The sequence below is a fragment of the Ursus americanus genome, chromosome 7 (genome assembly GCF_024610735.1).
Source record: "Ursus americanus isolate L20-20 chromosome 7, mUrsAme1.1.p, whole genome shotgun sequence".
NCBI classification, from domain to species: Eukaryota; Metazoa; Chordata; class Mammalia; order Carnivora; family Ursidae; genus Ursus; species Ursus americanus.
In genome coordinates this window covers 83,509,386-83,526,677 of record NC_142133.1, presented here as the reverse complement: position 1 = coordinate 83,526,677, position 17,292 = coordinate 83,509,386, and the positions used below count along the sequence as shown (strand labels likewise).

At 51.6% G+C, this 17,292-nt stretch overlaps 1 protein-coding gene across 2 annotated transcripts in view; it reads left to right on the top strand.

Annotated features, from left to right (window-relative positions):
• Nucleotides 1-7,328, top strand: part of DCDC2C (doublecortin domain containing 2C) — a 119,467-nt gene extending 112,139 nt beyond the window's left edge. The window contains exon 10 of one of the 2 annotated variants that reach the window (XM_045788916.2): nucleotides 6,407-7,328. In XM_045788916.2, coding sequence (XP_045644872.2) covers nucleotides 6,407-6,442 — 36 coding nt within the window. In that variant the 3' untranslated portion in view covers nucleotides 6,443-7,328. The remainder of the gene's footprint in view (nucleotides 1-6,406) is intronic. The other variant, XM_045788915.2, reaches the window with a different exon arrangement.
• The last annotated feature ends 9,964 nt before the right edge of the window (nucleotides 7,329-17,292 follow it).

The window sequence follows — 17,292 nt, the reverse complement described above, 5'->3', positions numbered from 1 at the left end:
TGTGGAGTGATGTTGCTTCCAGAATGTTTGACACAAGCATTCACCATCTGTGCAGTGCACCTCTCAGAAGGGAAACCGTGATGATGAGTGGAGAAGGGTTGGGGGGGGATTTTGCAAATAAGAAAATCGGCCGGAAGCAGTTAAAGTGCTCGCCCACAGTCGTGCATCTAGGGATGAGGGTCAGGCCAAACTGCTGTCCAGTGTGACGCACCCATCCCCAGGCCTTGACCCTTAGCCTGGGAAGTGAGGGGCCCAGATGGCTCCCGACGGTCCCTCCAGCGCTAGGCCTGTACGTTGTTCTGTGTTAGCAGATCTCTGGCCCAACCACGCACACGCAGACGTGCTCCTTGGCATCGGCGCGAAGTCTTCCAGGATCGGAACAGCTGGGGGGTTGGGATCTCTGCATTTCCATAGCTTCAGGGTTTGGCTGGAGGAATGATTAATGATAAAAGCAGAAAACAAATGGTCTGAAATCCAGATACTTCAGCCAAGTCTCACATGGCTAAGTCCCAGTAGTGATAAATAATAAAATAATGACATCACTCTTCTCTGTGATCCAATATGGTGTGAAAGGAAAATAAATGGCTTATCATTCGCGAGTTCCAGCTATATTTTATATTGTTTTACTTCTTTTCAATGTGTTTTTCTCAGTTGCTTCAACACGATGAGCTGTGTTTCTATCAATTATACCCCAGCATTCAGCATATAAAACATTCCTCAACCTACAGATACATTTAATGTGCTTTTCAGTTGCTCCAAAAGCTCAGAATACAATTGGAACTTAATCACCCCGATTTCCAAATTATGGGGACACTTATGTGTGGGCCCCTCTGAAGTCGTGGTCCTGGCCCCTGAGCCCTACACACGGGAGTCTTTGCACGTGAACTTGGAGGTGACCCAGCCTCCCCAGGGGACACGCACTCCACCATCTGCTTTCCTCTGCTTATGCGGGATGTGGTTATTTTAAAAAGGCACTAATTTCCAGTCGATTGCCGGGTGCAGTGATCCCCGGTTCACAGGTTTTTGTGCAGAAGCACGTTTGCTGAATGGCCGCAGGGGCGGGCTTGGGGGATCAGACCGGAGTCCAAAAGTGCCCTGTGTTTAGAGACGGCTTATTCCGCAGGCTGGAACACACGTCCACACGCGCGCCTGTGTGGACCCCACAGCCCGAGACAACAGTGAGTTCGAAGGTGGAGGGGTGAGCGGTGACAGTGAGTTCCGCCTCGCTCTCACGAGACGCACTCGACAGTTTCTTCTCGTAGCTCTTTTCTGAAGCAGTATGAGCCCCTCCTTCCGGATGGGGGAAATGTGGCTCGAAGGGGTAAAAGCCGTGGTTTAAGGCTGTGTGGCAGTGAGGGTGGGGTCGGGACAGCACGTGCGGGTGCAGGGACCCCACGCGCGGGCCCAGGGACACTGGCACAGGCTTTTCTGCGCGTCGCGCCCCTGTGCGAGGAGGGAGGTGTTTAAAAGGGCGTGAAGGGGTCTCCTCCAGAATGGGGTCCCTCAGATGATGGATTCCTTCATTCTTCCTCCTGTGGACACATACTGACAAATATCTGATCTGTGCTTGCAATTTACCAGCCGAGTCAAATACCAGACAGTGCTGCCCGTTCACTACGTGAGCTCAGAGCACTGGCAAGAGTGAGGGGTGGTGGGAACCACGGAGCAGGACCCCCGGCTCCATCGGCGGGTTCTCAGCGTCACGGTAATCCTGCCACCTCCCCTGCTCCCTTCACTGACGGTCCCAAACTCACTGTCTAACCGCACACCTCAAAGAGCCTGCAGACGTCACCGTTCCTGTTTTCAGCAGTAGCTTGGCCTGTTATTCATGGAGGAAGTGGGGACGCTCTCCCGTCTTGTCCTAATGCCTCCGAGGACGTAGGTCCAACCTCTCCCTTTCTCCTACTTCCAGAAACATGAGCTATGGTGGAGAAACCAAACCCTCGATTTTGTTTTATTTTAATTAGTTTAAATTTAAGTCAGTTAAATCTGAATCAGTGCCTACCACACTGGAGAGCACAGACTGGGATCTTCCTTCCTTCTTCTCGTAGAAGTTGGCCGGCACCCCGTCTTGCATTTCTCCCCCCGCTTCGCAGCACCCACCGCTCCTGGACGGCGCTCCGCCCTGAAGACATTACAGCTGCCTGGAGGTTGCGATTCTCAGTCCCAATTCCGAATATCCAGAAAGTGTCTGTAGTAAGCTGCCCCTGGCCAAGTCCACCTCTCTCTCCACATCACGTGTCTGTCTCTTCCTCGGGACTGGGACCAGTGTCCCTCGTGTGAATTCAGAACTCCATGCAGCGTAGGCAGGAAACACACGTTCACGAAAGAAGTCGCTTAAGAAAATGTTTATTGGAGCCAAGGTCCTGTGGGGGGAACGGCTCAGCGGAGAAAAGGACAGACCTGAGCCCTGCTCTCAGGGAACCCACGTCCCACCCATCAGACTAACCGATTCTATTGTCCTGGGGCCCAGGAGCGCCACCAGCCCCGGGAAGGGCACCAGGAGCTCTCAGAAAAGGCTTCTGGGCTGCAGTCCATCCTTGGCGGGTTGGAAGAGGACACGTCCTCAGGCCGCAAAGACAGGCCTTGGAAGGGAGTCCAGGGGGACTCGGGGATGTCTGGGGACAGGGCCAGTTCAGTGGGGCTTCCCCACAAGGAGGAGATGAGGTGGGTCGAGATGAGACCACAGAGGCCAGTGGGGTACATCAGGAAGGGCTCTGTGCCTCGTCTGGAAAGCAGCTGGCAGCCCCTGAAAGCTCTGTGGGGAGCGGCAGTCAGGTATGTGTTGGGTGGAGGGCCTTCTGACAGTGAGGTGGGATTTGGGTCAGAGGGTGGGCAAGACTGGGGGCCCTGGCACTGCTCTGGAGACTTGGGGAGGGGGGTCTGGGGGAGACAAGGCCCTGGGCCAGGGGAGAGTGGGCTCGAGAGGTACAGGGGTGATGGGGGAAGGGACCCATGAGGGTCCTGCCTGCACTGGGACTGTGTGCCCAGTGGGCCCTGTGGGAGTCGGAGGCTGGCTGGGGGCTGACAGGGGGCGGCTGGCACAGAGATGCTGAGTGATTTCCCAGGCGGCCAACAGAATGCTGGAGACCTGGGCTCAGACAACAAATGCGTCATCTCCCAGGCTGGAGGCCAGAATCCCAGGATCAGGGTGTCCCAGGGCGCTTCCTTCTGAGACCATGAGGGACAGACTGCTCCCGCCTCCTCCCCCTGCTTCTCATGGCTGGAGGGCCATATTTGGTGTTTCTAGTAGGTCTCCCCATTCTGGTTCACGTGGCGCTCCCTCTGTGCGTGTGTACGTGTCCAAGCTCCCCGTTACATGAGGACGTCGGTCACGTTGGTCGTACCGGATTAGGGCCCTTCTGCTCCAGCGTGAACTCATCTTGTCCAAGTGCATTCACTATGAATCTGTTTCCTCGTTAGTCACATTCACTATGAATCTGTTTCCTCATTAGCTCACATTCTGAGGTCGAATGTGACCATAGCTGGGCTTGGGGCCTTAGCACAAGAATTTGGGGACGTGATTCACCCCATAGCAAGGGCCGGCAGCTTTGGAAGGAGATGGGAGCTGGCATTGTGGATGGGGCTGGCTGGGATCCTGGGGATGAATGGGATCTCCCAGAAGGCAAAAGTGGAGTCGAAACGAGAATTCCGAGGAGCCTGTTCCCGGGGACGGGGTGAGAGCGCGCTTTCCGCGCAGAGGCCGGCGTGAGGGGCGTGAGGACCCTCAGGAGACAGGGAGCATCTGCAGAGCGGCTCTGACAGGCCCAGGGAGCTGGGAGAGGACCGGGCTCACTGGCTCTCGGGTACGGTGGCTGTGGGTGCGGGCCAGAGTGCAGGGAGCGGCTTTGGTCGCAGGAGACGCACGCCTGGCTCTGCGCAGACGGGTCGCTGACCGCGGAGCGCCCAAGGAGCCGCGGCCTGGTGGTGTGGGCGGGGTCAGGACTGGGCCCGGAGGGGTGTGCGGTGGCGGGGAGTGGGGTGGGAGGTGACCCCCCATCACGATGGTTGCTGCTTCGGCCAAGCTGAGAGCTTTGGAGCCCCACGCCACTAGGAGCGGCTTTTAGTGGCCGCCTGCTGGGTCAAGGATGAGGACCTTCCAGGAGTTGGAGGTACGCTCTGCGTTTAGTACGGTTCCAATAAATGGGGCTGATCCAGCCTGGCTGAGTTTGGTTAGGCCGCCTCTGCCCACGTGACCTTGCCCTCGGAATCTACGGGAAGCTCTGTTCTATGCTCCTCCCCAGGGGGACTGGTTCACTGGCAATCAGTGCCCTAAAAATCCGTATGTGTAGGACTTGTTGAAGCTCAGTCACCTATGAAAGTGACCGCAGACGTCGTGGGTCACGCAGCTTCACAGACACCTCGAGCAGGAAGCAGAAGTGACCAGGCAGTTTTCCTTTCAAGAGATGGAATCTTCTTTTTCTCTGAAAATAAATATTTCATGTGCTCATTGTGTAACCTATTTGCAGAAACCTACAATGTAAAACAAGAAACAATCTGCCTAATCCCCCCACCCAGAGCTGACGGCCGTTACCGCTGTGGGAGGGCGCACGCAGGTGAGGAGAAGACTCTTGGAACCTGTTCGCAAGTTCGGCTTCATAAAGATAATCATAAAAGACACGACTTTGCGGAGGCTCAGTCTGCATGGTTCCCCTGCAGGAAATCGGATGTTTCATGAATGTGTGTGTGCAGGGGCTGCTTCTCCCACCATCCCTTGTGCCCTGGGGTCACCTGACCTGATGGGAGCGAAGGGAAGTGCCCTGCGTTCCTCTGGCAGGTTTTCTCATGCTGAGGCCTCGGCTGGACCCCTGGTACCGCTCCGGAGAAGCGCCAAGGCCCTGGGCTTGGCTTTGCCCTCTCCTGGGGTTGGGCAGGAAACGGGCTGGAAATGGCCCTGCCGTCCCAGCTTGTCATGACGAAGCCAGCGGACATCGGCAGAGTTAGACCCGTGCCGGGCACACCCGAGTGTTCGCGAGTGCTGGCCGTTCTCAGCAGCTGCCGGCTCATCCGTTTGGCTCTCACTTCTCTAAGATGCCAGGAGACGCGGAGGGAGGTGTGCAGGGCCTCTGGGCCGTGGGCCCCACCTGAGACCTGGGCCGTGTCCGGTCCCCTCCTCGCGCATGTGTGCCGCTCTGGGCCCCCGAGGCAAGTGCAGGGGACCACCTCGCTTTGCCGGAGCGTCAGGGATTGAAGAACCCCCTGGGCTGGCGGGACCACCACTTTGCAAGGCACTGAGCGGGCACTTTCGTGTTACGAAGAGATGACTTTCTGGGCCATAAAAGTAACTTTAGAGCCCCGGTTTCCACCTCTTAAAATGGGGACAATTGAAGTGTCCATGTCCCAGGGCTTCATGAAGATTAAATGAGGTAGTATTTCCATGAACCAGCCTGCGACCTGCAGAAGGTGCTCGGCAAACTCTCCGTTCTTCGTACTGGACGTGGAGCAGCAGAGCCGTTGTCTCGGTGTGAAAATCAGATATGCGTCACAGGCACAGGTGGGACCCTGAGAAACGTCTAAATGCGAGCCAGCCTTCTGTTAGTGGGGTCACTTCGTTCGATAGAAGATGCAGAGAATCAAAGAAAAAAATTTTTTTTGATAGAGGGAAAGATCGATCATTCCTTGGTTTCAGACTTAGATGGAAGTGGAAACTCTGTCAGTGTTGATAGCATTCACTGGTCCCGCCGCCAGAGCTGTCAGATGCCACAGGCTAGGGTGTTTTTAAGGCAGGATTGTGTGTACTCACGACTTTCCTGCAGGATTTTAGATGTTCTGTTAAAGTGAAATCTGTTGCTTCTCCCCCTCCCCCTGCTAATTCTGCTCATCGGTGAACTAAAGAAAGCTGTTCCCGTGTAGGGTGCTCTACCTCGTGCTTCCTTAGCAGCTCTGGGCAAATGTTTCAATTCTTCCTTGGTTTTGAAGGACTTACGTGTAAACATATACATAAGAAATAAAAAAATAATTTGGCAATTATTAACATTCGTGGTTTAAAATCTTCAGAGTTACCCCCTTTTGCAACTGCGCACAAAACTCTGAGAGCAAACTCTACGGTGATTTTCGGGCGTGGGCCCCCCTGCGGATTATTTGTACCGTTTCTCCCTCCGCTCCTTCGTAGCAATACGTGTTGGGATGATTTTGGTAATTGTAAGAAATCTCTTCATCGATTGGACTCCTGTCTATTGGATAACCATGTTCTTCACTCACATTCCTTATTTCTGGACTGTAAGTCACAAATACTTTCCAAATCCACATTTTGACTTGACTTTTCTTACTTATCTTTCTCATAATAGTCATCAAAGATGATGAATCTTTGAACTGGATAATAGCAACCATAGATAATAAAGAATCATTTTAAGTTTCCTGAATGCAAATCCCAGGCCACGGCAATAACTCCTCTTATTATTTTCAGAGTGACTGTCTTCAGCAAATAGCGACTCTAAATTAATTTAGGGGCTGTGAGAAACTATAGCCGATGGTGTTGGCACTGACCGTGAGGCTACAGGAGAAAGGACTGCGAGTCTGGACCAACGACCACACCAGCCAGTGCGAGATCCATGCTGTCCTCACCGCTCGACTTCTGCCATTTCCACCTAATGAGACGAGAATAGGGAAGTTGACACGGAGCTCCTTGGAATTAATGAGATCAAGAATGGAGCAATGCAGGTCTCATCTCAGTATGAGAATATGTGATGTGACTTGCTTCTCAATGATTTGGGATTAATCACTGACTTCTTGCTGTTCCCTGAATATGCCATGTGTTTTCCCATCTCCCACCATCTCTCATGCCGCTCTCTCTATTTGCAAGATCCTTTCCCCCTTTCTTTGGCTGATCAAAACCCATGTACCGCTTAAGGCTGACAGGTCCCACCTCCTCTGTGCTGAGTCTGTGTTCTGCAGAGTGTTGTTTGTACTTCAGAAGGGTTTTCACAGAGCCCGTCTGACGACGAGTGTGTCTGTGTCTCGGGCCTGAGCACTTTCTTTCTTATTCCTTATTTCTGGCCCCCTCGTTAGAGGCAGGATTAGAATGTCACCAAGGTGGGAGTCCTTTGTGGCTGGGACTTCTTCCTCCCCGAGTGACCCCACACGGTGCCCTGCACAAAGGCACTCTCTGTTAAGGTGTGTATGCTCCCATGTCCCCTTCTCCTTCCACCATCCCCATTATCTGCCAAAGTCATAAGGGCAGAAGGGGCCATCCATCCATGAAGACCGTGCGACCCCACCTTGATAGCTGATTCTATTCCTGGAAGCTCTTCGGATTTTGTTTCTCGACTAAATGAAAAATGATTATGGAAAAAATAAAGGAATGCCAAGAAATCAAGAGATTCCTTCTTTTATAGTCCAGCCAACCAGATAGTCTTAGATAAATTGTTCCCATTGGTGGAATGTAAACTCCGTGACATCGTTGCAAGTTCATGGACATAAAATTCGCTGAGCTCAATTTTATACTTAGAGACAGACATGCCACACTTGCTTGTTTTAGCCCGGTTACAGTAACATGGATCTCGCAGCAGGACTTTGCCCATGGGATCTTATTATTTTTGAAGCATGTTGAGTGTTAATTTTTTAAAACCCAATTGTAGATAACATCTCGGAAGGAGAGAGTATTTCTTCATTAAATGGTCTTAAATGAGTAATGATCATATGGAAGGAGGATGATTACCTAGAAAATGTTCTAAGGTTATTCAGTTATTTTGAAAAAATATATAAATAATAAAGATGTAGACACATAAGGGGTATACGTTAATAAAAAAAAATCTTGGATTTTTATCTCACTATGAAACTTTCCTGGGACGCAGAGCAAACAATAGCAAAAAAGAAAAAGTCTTAAGATTTTTTTCTAAGGTACAAATAAATGTCATATTGGAAAAATGAAGAATTAGAGTTGGTAATCTACAATTTTCTAATAATTTCTATACACTTTCAGAATTGGAGTTACATATGCGTAAAATAACTCATAGTAAATATTTCTCCTTTTCCTGGTCAAAGTAAGAAAGTGGGCGAGGGATCTGTTTTTGAGCCCAGGAGCATTTGGCATTGACTGAGATGCGGGATACAGAAAGCCCGGCATCTCACGGGAAGCAGAACGTTATGTGAACTCACAGAGATGTTGTTGGGAGTGAGGGTGGAATCAGACAGGAAACAGCAATGCTGTGTAGAAAGTGGCAACTTTCCCCTCAGACCCGGCAGACGAAGGGCCTGGCGCGCCTGTGGTCTTGGAGACCTTGCGCTGGTGCTGGGCTGCAGGGAGCCCGGCCCTTTCCCGGGGGTGACGGAGCGGTGATGACAACACGTACACTTCATTCAAATAAGCCTCGGTGAGGAGGAGGTCAGAGGCGCGCTGTGTCCGTGGGCCCTGCAGGCATCCACGTTCCACGTTTCATGCGCAGTGGCCGAAGGCTCGCACAGCAGCTGGTGCTGTGGCGGGGTGCTCCCTGCAGTGTTTTCCTGCGCTCACCTGAGAGCCAGCTGCCGTCACACTGCCCTCCCCTCCTGCCCGCTGCATTCTGCACGACCCTTTCCTGGAGTCTCCTCGTCCCGGGGCTGAGACCTCACGGGTCACTCTGCCTCTCAGCCACAACTGCAGCCTCTTCTTGCCCACTACTCTTGCCTGGAGAAGTTTCAGGAGTTGAAAGACCACATGTCCAAGAAAGCTAGTTATGTAAATGAACCTGGTTAAGATAATCTGGGGCCCTAAACACCCGCATAAATGCTCGGGAGGGCTGGTATTCACTCTGCTTTCCATTAAAGCCTCTACCCAGAAATCTTGAGAATGTCCTATAGCTCTCTGCCCTTCAACTGAAAATAAGCTATGCATATAATATATCAGGAGATGTTTTTATTTAAAAAAAAAAAGACAAATCATCAAACATTACAGGTTTAGTTTACAGGTAGCTTAAATTACCCAAATTCCATGATGTTCCATAATTCTCAACACCCACAAAGGGCATCTCTCGGTTGGAGAATATTCTCATGCTGAGCGTACATCGTCTGTGGTCCTCCCGTTGACTCTGTTTCCTGCCAATGTGCGGGTGTGCTGTGTCTTGATGTGAGCCTGGAACGGGCTTGTCCTTGACACTGTAGGTTTGGGGAGGCTGTCCTCCTTTTTTTCCAAGTAGGGCTGGAAGGACTCTAGGATGGCATACGCCACAGATCGCCCTGGGTGGAAGGTCCAGACGACTCCCAGGTGAGTAGCCAGGTGAGGACCGCTCCTGGGTGTGAGGAAGCCCATGTCTCTGGAGGGAAGACCTGGAGCCCAGCCCTTTATTTCATTTACTTCTTGTCACCTACACGGAGGAAGAAATTTGTTAGGGGACCACTATATGGTGTTGTGCAAAGCAACATTCAACACATGTTCGGCTTGGGTTTTAGGGTCAAGATCATATTGAAATGCTCCTGGGACATTGTGAATGACCATGTCTGAGTGTGTGTTCACATGCACACACACACACACACACACACACACATGGGATGGGCCCTTCACTTTCAGAAAGATACAGGACTGAATAGCATTTTTAAACAAAGAAGCAAAGATAGTGATTCCAGAGTGGGCGGGCTTCCAAAGGCAATCTTTTATTACTGAAAAACTGACTTTGGCCTACCCTAGCCCTAAAAATCAAGGAAAGAACCACAAACCCCTCTACTTCATGACTGAGAAGGATCCCAAAGCCCTGGTTCCCCCATGCCCGCCCTTCCCTTGCCCCACGTGGTGTGTGTAATGATGCCACCATGACACAGTGCTACGGAAGGACACGGGGAGGTAGAGGGAAGATGTGTTCCTGTGGCAACTGGACGCTTGTAAAGCACGTCCAGTATCCAGAAGGGGGCGCCTCTCGGAGAGCCTTGGACGGGCAGCTCATACAGGTTTGTTACATGGACATGACACGCAGTGACACAGCCTTGATCCTCCTGAGAAATGCTCAGAAAGTTTCCCCAAGAGCCGCCATCCCAAACCACACTATTTTATCACAACGAATGAACAAAATACAGGACAGTGTGTGGATCGTGTCATCGTCTTTGGCCTTTACAGACCTTCCACTCTGGATTCCCAAGCCTGACTCTCCTGGCAAGAGAGGCTGACCTCGGTGAAGGATTGACGCAAAGTTTGAGACACCCTGTCCCACCCAGTTCTCCGGTGAGAGAAGCGTGTCGTGGAACAGGCATCGTGCTGCTTACTCTTGACCTAGGGCAGAAGCGAAATTGTTATCTTACTACGGAGATGACTTGGCAATACCAGCAATCATTACCTGAGTTCTTCGGGATACTGTGTCTCTGCAGTATAACACTGTGCTTGAAAGCAGCTCTGAGCAGCTGCACGCACGGCCTCCTTTGCAGGGTCCCCATCCTCCGTTCTAGGTTGGAATCAAGAAAGAAAGTGCCAAGCGTCTTCCGTGGAGCAGGCTTGCTGTGAGGACGGCCCCAGTGTGCTTGGCTGATCAGAGGAGTACCTGGGGGCTCGTCGTGGTTTATCCTCACTGGCTCCTTTCACAGCGAGGAACGCGCAGCCCCGCGGGTGGCGCGGAGGTGAAGACCTTTCAGATGCCTCCCGGCGGGGCGGCCCTGAGACACGCTGTCCCTCAGAACACGTCCACGCTGCTTCGCGGAGCTCCAGCCACGGAAGCTGAAGTTGGGTTCATCTCAATTGAGTGTTAGGTCTTTGATCATATCCATTCTGTCGAGATTTGGGATACAGTGTCACGATTTCAGTGCGGTGTTCAGCACAATAGCTCCCACGTCGGTTTGCATTGGGCCGAGATGAGGCGTGAGGCCGCCCCTGGCTTTCTTAGGGAGAAGGAAGATGAGAGAATCCCGAGGACCGGAGGACAGTGGCCATGTCCTGACCACAAGGCCCTGGAAGAGACCAAGCCACTTCACCGGCCTCCAGAAAAGCAGACACATTCCTCACTGCCCAAGGAAGAGACAGCCGCCAGGGGTTAATTAGGGAAGAGGGAAAATCAGTAAAGCGATCTCCAGTGACCTAGTGACATTATGCAAAAGCAGAGAAAAGCACAAGGGAAGAGAGGGGCGAGCCCCTCCCTGTGCAGCCGACTCAGCTCCGCACATGGGGATTAATCTGAGTGGGCAGCTGGGGCAGAGCGAGCTCAGGGTCCGCTAGTGATGCATGTGTCCCCGTGGATGGGCCCCCAGGGGCGGACCGCGTGCTGAGCTCCAGGTCTCGGACGTGTGATGAAGGAGACACCGAGCATTCCTCTGTGCTAACAAGGTCTGCCACCCAGTCCAAGGAGAACAGCATTGTAGGTTCAGAAAGAAGGATTTTGTTCCAGAAAAATAAATATGGCTCAATTTAGAAACAAGGCCTGGATTTTATTTAAGACGTCATGCCTCCATGGGAGGACATGTCGCCGAGAGGGCAAGACGAACTGTCGCCTGGGCTTGGACCAGCTTTGTCCTCTGAGTGAGCGAAACACGGCTCGTCCTCAGGTGCCGCGGGCGAGCGTAAAACGCCGGGTTTCCAAGGCTTAGTAGGAAGAAAGAATGTAAAATACCTCACGCGTCATTTTTGTACATTGATTTCATGTTTAAATGATAATACTTCTGCATGTATCAAGTTAAGTAAACTGAATTGTTAAAACTAACTTCACCTCTTACCTTTTACTTCCCAAAACGTGGCACCAGAGCACCTAGAATTACGGACGTGGTTCATGAGCTCTTCCTACAGGACAGCACTGCCCCAGAGACACTTGCTCCTCTGGATTTCACCCAGAGGCGTGTGGGTGAAGCTGTCCTGTGTGTCTCCCTGCCTCTTCCTCCTCCTCGCCCTCCTCTATAGCCCCCTGCCCCCTCCTCCTCTCCTTCCCCCTCCTCCTCCTCCCCTTTCTTCGTCCTTCCTCTTCCTCCTCCTCCTCCATCTCTCCTCCATACCCCCATCGCTCCTCCTCTCCCTCCTCTTCTCCCTTCCTTCTCCTCTTTCTACCTTTCTCCCTCCTCCCCTTCTCTCTCCTTCTTTTCTTCTTCCCTGATCTGGTTCCTAGGATCGTTCTGGTTCTTAAGCACCCTGTGTTTGCTCTGGCTTTCACAGCTGAATTAGGGCAAATCTAAGACTAACCTGGTCATGAATGATACTTAGCCATTTGTCTGAAGCTCGGCAGCGAGGGTTGGCTCTGGGAACCTGGAAGACACATCCCTTCCAGCCCGATGTGGGTGGAATTCCCTGTTCTCACTCTCTACTCACCTTCAGGCCATGAGGACTCGTTTTCCTTTGCGATCCCATGTCTGTCATGAAGCCAGAAAACACTTGTGGGTTTGGTTATTCCCTCGGGTAAGCTCCAAGCAGGATTTATAATGATAGGATTACCCGTTGTCAGGGACTGACTCTTCAGTCCTGCTCCTTTCCAGGTGCTACGAGGGAGACGCTGAAGGGGACAGGTCAGCTCTACCTTTAAGAACTAATAGAGTCTGGGAAGGAAGGCTGTTGTTGCCGTCATGAGCTGTCGGGAGAGGCGGGTTCGGCGGCTACGGGATGCAGCAGGGAGGGCTCTGCCTTGGAGCCCGGGAGATGCTTCTCCTCGGGAACATGACACAGAAGTGCCACGAACAGTTAGTGACTTACCCTCTTGTCTTCTAATTACTCCTGGAGTATTTGTCTTTCTACGTCTTGGGTGTCAACTCCCGTGGGCAGCTGGTCTCCTTCTGTGTTCTTCACGGGGCTGGCGCAGAGCAGGGTCCCTAGGGTCCAAGTGGAGCCGAAATGATGGGCAAAGGTGCCTGGTTTCCCCGGCCTGAGCCGCTCCAGCCTCCCCGGGCCTTCCTCTCCAGCAGAGGAGCGGCTGCTGGGTGGACAGTGAGGTGGTGGCTCACGACTCACATGCCAGGAAGAGCAGGAGCGTGGCCGTCAGCCCCAGGAGGTCTGCACGTGTGTTTCCTTGGCGAGGTGTGACGGGCCCGTCCTGGGAGCAGAGGACGGTCTGTGGGAACCAGGGAAGTTTCTTCCTTTTCCGTATCTTTTATCTTCAGAACGCTCCCTTTTGCTTCTGCTTGTTCTTTAATGAGGCAGATGCACAGTGCGTGCTCGGGGCAGAAACAGAGCCCGTGCGCTGAGGTTTGCCAAGTCATTTCGACCTCAGTAAATGTTGAGGAACAGCGAGTCCCTGGGAGCCCAGGAGCAGGGCCGCGAACACTGGACGCTGAGAATGTCCTTGAGCGTCAGAACGGGCACGCCAATGGAGGCGGCGTGGGCCACAGATGGAAACACGGAGGTAGAGACGTGAGCGTGGGGACCGGGCGTGGGGACCGGTGAGCAGGGTGGTGTGGAGGGTAAAAAGGGTGGGAAGAGTAAAGGCAAACCTGTGATGGTCGGGTTTGGGGTTTGGTCACCAGGATGGAGGAAGGTGCCTGGAGTCAGCTGGCGAGGAGTCAGGCGAAGTGCACAGAATTTCGTCCACATGGCCGGCTGTCAAGCTCAGCTTTTCCCAGCGTTCTCAGCCCTGCACAGCCTGGCCTGATGGGACGTTCATGGAGGGCATGGCACCAGGGCTCTTGCGGCGACCAGACGGAGACCTGCCTCGCTCTGCACCAGGCCCCCGCGCCTCGCGGGCCCCCTGAGTCCCCCTGGACGCTGCCGGACCCCGAGTCAGAATTCTCTGCCATATACACCTGACAGAAACTCTAGAAATTTCAAGGTAAAAATAAGAGTGTTAGCTATGTGCATGAGTTTCCCGAACCAACTGTTAACATTTTGGCTCAGAGTTCAAGGTCAAAGAAAACAAAACGCTAGCAGAAAGAATTTGGAATGAACGGGGTGTGGGCGTTCCTTCGCCCACTGGTGGACCTTCACTGTTTTGCATATCAAATTTTTGAAGTTTGTCTGGGCTCTCTGCTGGGGTTTTGACACCCTGGACTCTCCAAACCTGTGTAGGATGGGATTGTGCTCTAAATGTTGAAACCCGTGCGTAAACAGGCAAAGAAAGCGCTTTCCTCTGGATTTCGGAGGCTCTGAATGGAGCTCCTGGTGCATATCAGGTGCTAAGTAAGTGTTAGCTGAAATGAGATTATAGTTAAACTTCGAGTAGCTTATTACCGCAAACACACACGTAGATGTCTTCTAGTCTCAAGTTTTCCGATTTGGTCGGGCTGAGGTCTGTGGCTATGGGGCACGGTCTGCAGGGGCCGTGAAGCACAGAAGAGCAGATTCCGATGGGACATTTGGGACGATGGCTTTGGTGACTTCAGTTTTATCTGAACAGTATGCCCCCAGCAGGGGATGCCTGTGAACCAGTTCCCACCTCATTGCATCGCAAACCACAGGCATAGAATCCCACGTCGACATCCGTGAGCAAGATTGACTGGGGGGAATGAACCCTGAGACGAAAACGGGAAGCCAGAGCTTCTCACACACCAGAGACGTGCTCTTCGATGTAAGAACCTAAATCCTGAAGTGGGAGGCAAGTCTTGGTGACCGATCTGCCTTCGAGCGTTCCTGCCTTGAAGAAGCACGCCTGGAAGCTGCATTCGTGTGCCCGTTTCCCAGTGCTCGGAGACCCTGCGTCCCTTACCCCACGGCCCTGCAGGAGGACTGTCCACTCCGTGCGCGGTGACCCGGCACCATGGCGCGGGGACCCACCTCTCCTGGCCTTCCGGAGCCCCCTTCTTATGCTGCACGGGCCCAATTACATTTTCCAAAATATAAATGAGTTTCTATTCTCTTTCCTTAAAACCATGGCTATTTACAAAGGGAACCAATGCTTCGAAGGTCACGACATCCCTGGTTGACCTCACGACCTTTGGCTCTCCCCTCTCGTTCCCGTGCTCAGAACACCGTGGGAACTCAGTGCCCATCAAAGCACCGCAGTTCTGTAATCCTTAAAGAAATTTGCTTCCTTCTCTCTTCCATTCTGTCTGGCTTTCCTGAGGCAGGACCGTAGGGCGGTGAGGAACGCGGTGCTTTCTAAATATTGCTCTTCTTTTTCTTTCTTATGAGCAGATTTCTTTTTTAACTCTTTAAATTGATGTTCCATCTGCCGGAGACATTTCTTAAAAGCATTAAGGTGCATCTGTGCAGTGTTAATTTTTAAAAATGCGTTGCCTTTTAGAATGTCCTTTCCTGCTCAATCAATAGGGCGACCTCGGCCAGAAGTCTTGGAATATTTATTTCTTTGGGGTCTTCGTAGAGAATACATCACATTGCACTTGGAAATTCAGTGTCATAATTTACTTTCATGACTTCAAGTCTGTCCGTGTCTAAAGATTCACTGGGACAGTGGATGCTGGCTTACGATTTTATTACCTTTTCTAATTGTAGCAGTAGAAACCCTTACATCTTAAAAAAGTGTTTTAACTAACTTTTTACCAATTACATTGGAATTGTGGTAGACTGGATGTTGATTGTATGGTCAGTGCTGAATTATGTTTTTCTCTGGTCTGATTTTCCTGGGACTTATTATATTGCTGATTCCTTGTTTGTGAACCAGGGGAACATGTTTTATTTTCTCCCCCTCCGTTCTTTCTAAAGAGCAGTTTTCCAGCCAGGTCGAGTGAATTAATGAGGGTCTGACCTCCAGCAGGATGGAATGTATGTGCAGTCAGATGTAAAGACCCTTGAAAAAGACACAACAGCAAATACACATGCCGAGGTTTGCCAAAAAATCCAGGGGCTCAATTTATTACCTCTGAAAACGACACACCGGGACTTCGACAGTGAACGGCGTGCGCAGGTAGCGTGTGTGAATGTGTTCTGCGCTCGGGCGGGTGCGTGCACTGGGAGCTCCTCGAGCGGACGCCGCGCAGACGGCTTTTCGGTTGGTTCCCTTCACGTCTCAAAACTGGGCAGTTTCCCTGCTGACATTTTAGCCTCTTCATTGTCATCGGGGTCTTGGCTGGAAGCCAAAGGGCAGGAGCTTCCCATAAAGCAGGAAGTTGAAGAAGGGAGAGGCAATCTAACACTTGGAATTACTGCGCGATCCCATCATGCCGGTTATTGGAAAGGTGGGGAAAAACGTGCCCGTGAAATGAGCCACTTCCTGATATTCAAGCATTTATGATTTTAAAAAGCACCAGTTTGAAAAATCAGCTAAAAAACGTGTTATTAACTTTAATGTCCTGTTTAGATGGTGTGAAAAATGCAGAGGTCAGCGGGCAAAGCCTGGAAGTCGGCAGGTGTAGAAATGCGTGCACGGCACCTGCCACTCAACCCATTCTCTTCAGTCTCGTCAACTTCCGTCGTACCTTGTCCGTGGAATTCAAAGTCGTTATTCCACAGTAGTGCCTGATAGTCTTGTGAGCATAATTACCAAGGCAATTAGTGAACATTTGAAAGAAACGGGAATATTGTACTGCGGCAATTCTGGTCTGTACTTGCTTTTGTAGGCATGACGCGTATGTGTAGTTTATTTTTATGTGTTCCTGTACAGGTCCCTCTTGCCTATATACCCAAATGGCACCATTCTGAGAATAAAATATGACATTTTCCCTTTACATAATTCTCATCATCTTAGGCCCTTAGGGACCTATGCTTATATCGGAAATGACCGTGAACCTCTGAATGCAGGTAATATCTGCCATTACAAGCATCACTTCGTAAGTCAGTTCTGGTAACGCTTGTCCATGGTACCACCCCGTGGCTTCTTCTTCATTCCTGGTGTTTTTAAGCCTTTTTTTCTTGTTTTTTCAAGATTTTATTTTATTTATTTTTATTTTTTTTAAAGATTTTATTTATTTATTTGACAGAGAGAGAGACAGCCAGCGAGAGAGGGAACACAAGCAGGGGGAGTGGGAGAGGAAGAAGCAGGCTCCTAGTGGAGGAGCCTGATGTGGGGCTCGATCCCACAATGCGGGGATCACACCCTGAGCTGAAGGCAGGCGCTTAACCGCTATGCCACCCAGGCGCCCCAAGATTTTATTTTTTTAAGTCGTCTCTACACCCAAGGTGGGGCTCGAGCTCACAACCCCCAGATCAGGAGTCACATGCTCTTCCGTTGAGCCAGCCAGGAACCCCCATTCCTGGTGTTTTAATGCAACAAAGTTACAGATTGTCTCAAGGGCTTCCATAATAATGAGTGTGCGTTAATCTATGGCAGGGATGTGTTTGTGATTATCCGCTGTGTCTTTACTCTCTGGGTGCAACACCCGGCAGCACACGCCCCGCGCCGGGCAGTGCGTCAGGCTCCGCAGGTGCGGGACCTCAGAGCTTGGCTGGGCTCTCTGAGCAAGTGCCAGAACGGGGCAGGTGAGCCTGGCAGGATGACTGGGCTCTTCCGGAGCACACACACAAAACTAGTTCCAGACTCTTCATTTTTGCTCATGGAGCTGTGGTTTGACGACCTGTCTGTGAATGCCGTTTTG